At 51.3% G+C, this 9,495-nt stretch overlaps 1 protein-coding gene across 1 annotated transcript in view; it reads right to left on the bottom strand.

Moving 5' to 3' along the window:
- Positions 1-1,687: 1,687 nt before the first annotated feature.
- The window catches only part of MED12L (mediator complex subunit 12L), a 356,828-nt gene continuing 349,020 nt past the window's right edge, over positions 1,688-9,495 (bottom strand). Inside the window, exons 44-45 of the mRNA XM_066241720.1 lie at positions 4,965-5,046; positions 1,688-2,610 (exon numbers count right to left, since the gene is read on the bottom strand). Of these exons, the coding sequence (XP_066097817.1) occupies positions 2,558-2,610; positions 4,965-5,046 (135 nt within the window). The 3' untranslated portion in view covers positions 1,688-2,557. The remainder of the gene's footprint in view (positions 2,611-4,964; positions 5,047-9,495) is intronic.

Genomic DNA, 9,495 nt, shown 5'->3' with positions numbered 1-9,495 from the left:
GCTTCTTGTGTCCAACTCTGTTCTGCTTCTAAGTCTTACAGTTAAGGGATGGGAACTTTTGATTTATCCTAAGATAATGCCCTCTCTTTCATGAAGCAAATCACTAGTTTTTGTTAAAAACAGGGCTTTCCCTTGTGATTAATGCATTTGCTTAAAAAAAAAAAAAAAAAAGAAACCTTTTAGGATAGAGGATTAAGTGTAATACGATAAGGACTAGATTAAAATTTTCCGCTGTGGTCTTTATACGCAGGGGAAAACCAACGGTACGTTTCCCCTCAACTGTCCCTGGAATCTCTGTGGCCCCCCACGACTGAGCTTCCTCACCCCAAAAGAGAGGGAAACACAACAAAAGAATGCACTCCTCACAGCTTTGTGTGCAAGGTAATCAACTGGGCCCACTCACTTCTGAAAACTAGGAAGTGCACACGAAAGCGCTGCTACTCTACACTCATCTTTGCAACAGTGTTACTGCTGTTCTGCAACACTGAGCTACAAAAAATAGATGGTTCAAACTGCAAACTGACTTAAAAAAATACCAATCATTTTTGGAAAGAAAGAAAACCACAATCGGGATGAAACATGACTCACTCACTAGGCGCAATGTTCCCAATTCGGTTGTTTGGCCAAGGCCGTCATTCTATGGATGTAGCAACCTGAAGAAAACTTCCTGAACTCTACAGGAGCCTCTTGCGAGGGAAAAACAAAAACAAACCCAAATTCCTGATATGCAAAACCAGCTGAAGTGTAAAGGTGCTTCTTCTGAAAGCAGATAGGATATGTGAATTTAGTGAAAAGAATGGTCTTTAATGTTTTGGCAAAGTCTTTTCCAGCCCAGAGTAAACAGGAAATGAGCAGGCTGGAGCGACAGGTTCACAGTGTACAAAGCGGTTCACATGGATGCTGCCCCAGCAAAGTAAGCGGACACGTGTCTGAGGTCGTATGCATGAGTCAAACTGTGCAATGAGTAACTCACCTAGGAAGATACAAATTGTTTATATAATGCTTTGCAAAAGAGATGGTCTACTGAAGTTGCACTAGTTACACTGAGGGAAAGAAAAAGTAGTTCTACATGATTTGCTCATTACAGACGTATCTATTCACAGTATGTGTGACTATGTGATGTGTAGGATCATATGGCAGAAGAATATGAGTTAACAACAGAACATGGGACAAGATGCCCACATGTGTTTCAGAATGCCCTGCGGTTTTCACATTCAAAATTTTATGCATCTAAATCTAAAAAAATATTATATGGAATACTCTTAAGTTACACAAACTGATAATAATTTACTGTATTTTCTTTTACTCTATAGGAGCAAATTACCACATACTTGAACAAAGTTAAAATAGTTACTATTTCTTTATAATAAATTTGATGTATAATTTACTTTACTTGTGCTTTTTGCACCAATTTATAAATACAGTATATGCAATACACAACCAAGACTGACACCAACGTTAATAATTAAATTCAAAATAGCAAATACTTACCATACAAAATAAACAGCAAGTACATCTTTTATGAAAACCAGAGCCTTCTGGACATGGGGGCCAGATTCCCTGGAAACCACGTCAAGCTTGAGCAGTGTGGAATCTCAGGCCAGCTGCGAGATTTTATATATATATATATATATATATATATATATATATATATATATATATATATTTTTTTTTTTTCCCCCCCCTCCAGTTGGCATAAGAGTCAGGAGAACCCAAACTGGACACAGTCATTTTTTTTGCCAAATCTGGCAATAAATAATTGGAACAATTCCACTGTGGTTCGCTCGGGAACTTTGGAATTTACACACTGGCCCTTCACAGGGACTGTGGCCAATGACCTTCCCACCGAAAACAAATCTGCGTCCAGCTACTTCTAACAGGTTCCTGCACGTCTGTCTCAGGGTGGCGCTCACAGAAGCCCTGGTTCAAGTGCCAACTCGGCCTAAGACCTGCAAGTACTGAGCGACAATCTGTGTCAGCACCTGCTGACCACAGCCAAGCGAAGAAAAATCCTACATAAATAAGAACAAAGTTTTTAAAGTGCTCATGGGATTACAAACATTTCAAACTAGAGCGATGCAAAGAAACATCCATTTCACCGTCAAAGGTGAGAGCGGGATAAACAGGTTGCTTTTCCATCAAGAACTGACACGCCTTTCAGATCAGCAGTTTGGTCCGGCACAGTTTGAAATAGAAAAGGAAATAAACCCTTCCTTCATGAATATGTAAATATTTTATATCCACCGTCATTCCTTCTTTCTGTAACTACGGATTCCAAAAAAAAAAAAAAAGCACCATTTCAAAAAGTCCGCTACCAAACTCTTTCTGGATCCACACTTTTCAACCTATTTTAATGCCGAAAACGACAAAAACCAAACCACGCCTCCTCCTTTTGCTTTTTTTTTTTAACGCCTTTGTACGCAGTGTAGCATAAACCATAAGAAACCTTCAGAGAAACAGCACGGGGCATGTCTAGAGACGGCTGGCTGACGCAGGAAACCTGAGCCCCTGCTTCTCAGTGCACAGGTAAAACGGCCCATCTGGTCCTCCTGCCAGGTCAGAAGTGCGGAGGATGCCCGTAGGGAGTCACTCCTTGCTGGGGCTGGTTACCTAAGGAGAAAAATAAATCCGAATGAAACTGTGGGGGTGAAATCATGCCACAGAGAGATGGGACCCTCCTGTCACTGTGCCCAGTGCTGGCCTGAGAGAGCAGGGCGCTGGCCCGGAGACCCCATGGTGGGGTGGAGGCGGGCAGCTGCGTTCTTCCTGCAGCAGGCCGCCTCCACCAGAGGGCCACCCTGGGGGGCGGGGGTCATTGGTCTCCGACTCTGAACGGAGGCACAGCCCAATGCTGACATTCAAAAAAACTGTAAGTATCACAAAAACATTGCAAGTTCTCAAAATTCCTATGAAGGCACGCCAACGGATCTGCTTTAACACGGACATTATAAGAGGCAAGAAAAGTGGCTTGAAACAGGGTCATTTTCTGCAAGGGGTCAAAAGAGAATCGTGCAAGAGTGTATGCAAGTGCAAAAGCCGCTTGTATGTGCTATCTCAGTGTGTGCCTGTGCACAGTGGACGTGCGTGTGTGCGCGCACACACGCACACCCCCCCCCCAAGAGCCAGTAGGTACAAAAGAAAAAAAGAAACAGGATTAGACACAGCTCCTGCTTGAATAACTCTGATGGGACCATTCACATGGGTATCACAGGAAAGGTGCCCCCTGGAGGTGTGCAGCGGGCACTCGGCTTACTTGTCATTTTTCAGCCAAGTTGGCTGGTGTCGCTGCCAGCAGCAGCAGCAGTGTGTGTCCGCGGGGACACTGCAGGCTCGGTCCCAGACCACCGCCCCACAGCGGGCCCTGTGGTGCAGGGTCTGGCCTGAAATCTGTAAGCCTGTGAAGCGCAGTGAGGTAAAGTGCACTGAGGCGCAGTCTGCCTGATGCTGGGTTCCCGGTTCAAGTCCCAGCTCTGCCGCTTGCTCCTAGCTGACTAACCTTGGGCCAATGAGTCAACGTCCGTGTGCTAAACTGTTTCCTCATCTGTAAGACTGGGACAGTGATAACATCTAATCTCATGGGGCAGTTTAGGGACTAAGCGAATTAACACGTGTAAAGTCACAGTGTGCCTGGGTCCAAGAAAAGAACTCCAGAAACTATGGTTTAAAAAAGAAAAGCTGCATTTTATGAGCTCTGGAAACAGGAAACAAGAGCAGATGTGTCTCTACGTAGGGAGTGCTATACAAAGACCACAGGTACATACTATATTTCTAAACACTAGGAAAAAACCTCTAAAACATAAACATGCTGTCTCGCCCGTAACATTTTGTTTCTTTGGCCGTGTAAAACTATGAACTCAAGAATTACTGAAACAAGGACATCTTAACCACATACGTAGTCGCTTTGTAGTTGGTACAGCTATTAAACCGTAGTTGGGAAATATTGATGTACATGATTTAACTGAAATTAAATGAGGCTATAAGAGGACAATATTGTAAAGAAAAAAGAAAAAGATCTTGGTTATGCCCTGGTGGAAACACGAGGGAGGGGAGGGGGACAGGAAACGAAGACTGAAACCACGCTGCCAGAACCGGGTCAGAACCGGGCGCCCCTCCTCGGGACACCCTGGGAGCTGCGTGACCGCCTTCAGGACCGCTGCCCTGAACACCGCACCCAGAGCAGCGCAGGCAGAGCCCAGGACCCGGAGGAACTGCGACTCTCGGGCGTCGCCTCACCAACCACGAGGGACGCGGCCCAGAAGACGCTGGCAGAGTGGGCACCAGAAGAGCGGTCTCCCGGCTTCCGGGCCAACGTTCCTGGCACCAGCGGGCTCCCAGTCCTAAGAGCCCTCCCTGCCCTGTGACTCACAGAGCCACACCGCTGGCGACCAGATGGGGCGCACCCTAGAGGCGGCACAGCGCGCAGCAGGCCAGGCCGCCGGGCACGAGCGCCACCTGTGATGGTGCAGTCTGAGTGCCCGAGTTCTCGGGAGGGTAGGACGGTGCAGTGGTAAGAACAGCCCCAGCCCCGGAGACCAGGAGACGGTCTAACGCTGGCCGGGAGCTCTCTGACCTCTGGGAGGCCGCTTCACTCCCCCAGCAGTAAACCTGCAGGCGTCGGCCGCGCTGCCCTCTGACCCTTCCCGTTTCACAGAAGGGGCACCTGCCGCTCCACAGGGGGCCCCCAAATGGAAAGAAACATTTCCTGGTTCAGGTGGAGTGAACATCTTGCCCAAACTCAAAAGGAAAAAAAAAGACTGGGGCTTTTTTAGGAAAAGCAACATTGAAACCAAAACCGAACCAAATCAGAACAAAATGAAAACACCCAGAAGAAAACCCAAGATTGTCCAAGGTGGCGAGGAAGACAGGGCAGGGTGTGAGTGGCCGCCCCGGCCTGGCTTGCCTGCCCGCTGGCTTTGACCCTCCCGGAAGCTGTCCGTTGGGCGGTGTGGGTGGGGGGTACTTACTAGAAAGCTGCTTCTGGAGCTGCCGGACCAGGGCGGCCGTCTGCTGCTGCTGCTGAGTCTGCTGCAGGCCTTGCCGGGGAAACTGCAACGGGCAGGAGAGGGCGGTCAGCCGGCGGCCCCACACAGGAGCCACAGTGACCCGGGGTCAGCGTGGGAGAGAGGGCGGTCAGCCGGCGGCCCCGCGGGCGGGAGCCACAGTGACCCGGGGTCAGCGTGGGAGAGAGGGCGGTCAGCCGGCGGCCCCGCACAGGAGCCACAGTGACCCGGGGTCAGCGTGGGAGAGAGGGCGGTCAGCCGGCGGCCCCACACAGGAGCCACAGTGACCCAGGGGACAGGAACCACAGTGACTCAGGGGACAGGAGCTGCAGTGACCCCAGGGACAGGAGTGGCAGTGACCCCGGGGTCAGCAAGCTGCCCCGTGAGCAGGAGCGACAGTGACACCAGGGACAGGAGCGACAGTGACCCCGGGGACAGGAGCGACATTGATCCCGGGGACAGGAGCGACAGTGACACCAGGGACAGGAGCGACAGTGACCCCGGGGACAGGAGCGACAGTGACCCCGGGGACAGGAGCGACAGTGACCCCGGGGACAGGAGCGAGTGTCCCCGGGGACAGGAGCGACATTGATCCCGGGGACAGGAGCGACAGTGACACCAGGGACAGGAGCGACAGTGACCCCGGGGACAGGAGCGACAGTGACACCAGGGACAGGAGCGACAGTGACCCCGGGGACAGGTGCGACAGTGACCCCGGGGACAGGAGCGACAGTGACCCCGGGGACAGGAGCGACAGTGACCCCGGGGACAGGTGTGGCAGTGACCCCAGGGACAGTAACAGGAGAGAGGGTGGTCAGCCCAGGCTCAGACAGCCTGCATGGGCCGTCAGGTGCATGAGGACAGAGGTGCCCTGCCCGGGGCACGTTCACTAGTTTCCACCCACATCCTGGTGCCCATCCGGTGAGCACCGGAAGTGCCCAGGCCATTTCAGACCCCTCTCCAGGTGGCTGCAGGCATTTATTTGAAGAGTCCCCAGGAAAGGGTCCACATGCCACCAGTGGCCGGTGGTTCAAACAGCCTTGCTACCCAGGGGTCCTCGGGTTACGACACAGTTCTGTTCCTACGACAGTGACAGAACCTAATTCTGGCGCAAGTCAAAACACACCCGGCCTAGCCTAACACAAATAGGTCACTTGCGCTTTGAAGAGTCCCAAACGGCGTGGGTAACACTGGGGGACACCAACTCCCTCAGGCAGGCCGCGTGACTGCGTGCTCTTCCACCTCACAACCAAACCAGCTCGCCCACGTGGTCCATACACACAGTGCTAACACCACAAGCCGCATGCTCACGTCTCAGCTTTTCTAAGTTTTTATGGGAGTGAGCGGTAAACTCGAACCATCGTCGAGACTGTCCTTGCACCAACCGGCTCGTAACACAGTATCACCATAAACCACTTTCATTGGCAAAATGCAAGCTTGCGGGCCAGGATTTTAGCACCCCAGGCCCTCGCAGGAGTGGAGACAGGGCTGTGCGCGGGGCCCCACTGTCTAGACTCCTTGTCGACCCTGTCCCGTCCCTTGATGGAGGAAGGTCCAGCACGGCCAGCAGCTGGCCGGGGCCAGGTGAGCAGACCCTGAGCAGGCAGGAGCTCACCTCTGGGGCCGTGCCAATGCCACATGGCATGACCCCTCCGGTTGCTACGAGGAATGTGCTGGTTTTCCTACAGAGGGAAAACACTGTCTGGGAGAAGCAAAATGACTTCTGATGAAAACCATCTGCTGCGCTTTCTCCTTCACTTTCAAATTTCGGACTCACACATTCCTTCCCTTCCTTGCTCCATTCTCTCCATCTCCTCCTCATTCCACCTGGCTCCTGACTCAACACAGGAAGTGTCCTGACACCTCCCACTGTTTCTCACCCTCCCCCACAGACCCTGTGCCCCCTCCCCCCAGAGTCCTGCTCACCAGGATGTCCCCCTTGCCTCTGACCTCTAGGTGGCGAGGGGCACTCCCTGGGGACCGCAGGGCAGGGGCTGAGTGGGGAGGAAGCGCAGTCACGTTCTGTGGGTTTTGCCAGTTTCCTTCACAATGGGTCTCTGCTGAAGGAACACCCGCCTCTCTGGGCAGGGGGCTGCTCCTGTCCATTTCTTTCCCTCTTGTTGCCCCAAAGAGCCTGGGGTAGTAACCACTCCGGCCTCCGGCCTTTCATCATCCCTGGCTTCCCTTAACCCTGTCTGTAACCCTGCCCGTAACCTCTGCTAAACACAGGTCTTGCTTTAAAAACTCAATTACCCAACATTAGTGAAACATGTGTTTCCTCCTTAGAGCTTGCCAACAGGGCTGCACATAGCCCAGGATTATCGTTAAGGTTGCCCGACTCAGCAAAGGAAAATAGAGACCACCCAATTAAATGTCAGGTTCAGATAAACAACACTTTTTTTCCTTCATTTTTTTGGTTCTAAGTATGTCCCAAATATTGCCTAGGACAAACATCGCATGTAGTGTAAGTACATCCCGTGCAATCATTTCACACGTAATTTTAGAATTATTGTTTACCTAAAGCTCAATTTACCTGGCAAACCCCGCTTACAGGGCATTACTGGGTTGGTTCTGTTCGAGATGAATATTTGGCACAGCACCTGGTTCAACTGTTTCCCTCCCAGTAGCCTGGGAGTGGTGAGGGGTGGAGGCTGGGGCTTACCTGTTCACCCAGCCCTTGTACCCAGCAGTACCAGGCATGCAGCCGCTGCTCAGCAGAGAGTGAGCAGGAATGACTGACTGATGGGCACCGGTTCCCACACCTGCCCGGCAACAAGCCAGTCCCGCCCCTCCCAAGTTACCATTTCCCTGGTACACGGAAGGAAGTGGGTAGCCTCTCATTTCTCCCCTGACTGCCAGAATGAAGGTGGGGGGGGGGGCGACAGAAATTCATCTTTCACTGATATGAAAATGTTCATAAAATACGAGGTGGTTTTTTTTCAGTGGTTTCTCTGCTTCCTTGGAAATAAAATCCCACTTATTTAACAGGAGCTAATATGGCTCTATGGGCAGGCAGTGTTCTAGACACCCCAGGTGTACAGTAGCGCCTCCAACCCCGACATGGGAATTCCCACCCTCAAGCTCTTAGACAAAATCCGGGCCCAAGCTTGTGTTTTGCAATTCAGTACCTGCGTGATTCACTATGAAGCATTCGTAACATGCAGACCAAGCGAGGTCTAGGACAGTAGCCACAATCACACATTTACATCTTTGGCGCAAAACACAGGCAGAGTCGTATCTGGTAAAATAAATAAAAAGAGCTTCGAGTCCGTTGAGTCAGCTTCAGTGTCCCATTCCTCGGGTCAGGTTTAGCTATCCAACGAGTTGTACACAAAGCTTCCATTTTCACAGGCGCCTGAATTTTGGAAATGAAGATAAGGAACCACTAACCCCCTCACTCTCAGCTTACAGAGGTGGGCGGGGACTGAAGCCCGGAGGGCTGTCACCTGTCCATCATCCCTGTAGCTTCAGACCAAGCTTTCCGGGTCCAGAGCCCACGACCCTGCCCACAATCCAGTGCTCTCCTTATTTGGAATGCTAGCTTCCGAACATTGATTGATTTGGACATGATCACTGATTCCAAATGGTCGCCTGCCAAGATGGCTATTCTCAGCCGATTATGGGACACAATGCCGTAACATTTAACATTGTTCACTCGACAAACAGCTGCCTTCTCTGTGTTCATTTGAACTCTGCTTCAAATCGAGCAATTCTTAGAACGCAACACTGTCCCGATCTCCTCTCAGGGGCTTTCCTCTGAGGAGCTGAGGCAGTGGCCAGCGCCAGGCAGCGCCGTGCACACCGGGGCGCAGGAACGTGGGCACCCGGTGCGTGTGGATGCCGGGCCGTGCTGGGCGGTCTGCCCGCGGCCTTCACAGATAATATCCCTGGAGGGACCCGAGGTTCTCTCGGTTGAGCCACAGGTCAAAACCACTTTTACAAAACTAAGAAATTATTTGCTTTTCTTCACTCATTCTTGGATGAGTATAAAAGGCAGTTTCCCAAAGGACACATAATGTGTGACATTGCAACAAACTGCCTCAAAAAGGTAAAACAATCTCATTCTAATTTTTTATTTTGAAATATACACCTACTTTGCATAAAATCGTCGTTCCTGTTCATAGGTAATGAGTTTATTTTAGAATTACCAAAGATGTTTAACATTTGTTTTAATTTCTAATGCAATAAATATGGATAGACACACAGAAGCCCTCTGGGTCCACAGCTTCTGAATGTGAAGGGCTTTTGAGGTCAAGAACTTGGGTCTCCCCTGAGGAGATCCGTGGGCTGGAGCGACTCTACGGTGCTCTCGGCGGTGGCCTTTCCACGCGCTCCTCCCAACGCCCAGCCGCTCAGTTTGGCTTCGGTTTGCACAGTGCATGAGGTGCAGGCGGGAGGCTGCGCATGCGCGCCCGGGCCGGTCAGCGCAGGCGGTTGAGCGCGTCGTTCCGAAAGGACGAGGTTGTGGGTTCTGCTGCCGGGCAGGGCGCACGGG

The sequence above is a fragment of the Saccopteryx bilineata genome, chromosome 8 (assembly GCF_036850765.1).
Source record: "Saccopteryx bilineata isolate mSacBil1 chromosome 8, mSacBil1_pri_phased_curated, whole genome shotgun sequence".
Lineage (NCBI taxonomy): Eukaryota > Metazoa > Chordata > Mammalia > Chiroptera > Emballonuridae > Saccopteryx > Saccopteryx bilineata.
The sequence above is the reverse complement of the archived record's forward strand: the minus strand, read 5'-3'. Positions and strand labels throughout refer to the sequence as shown.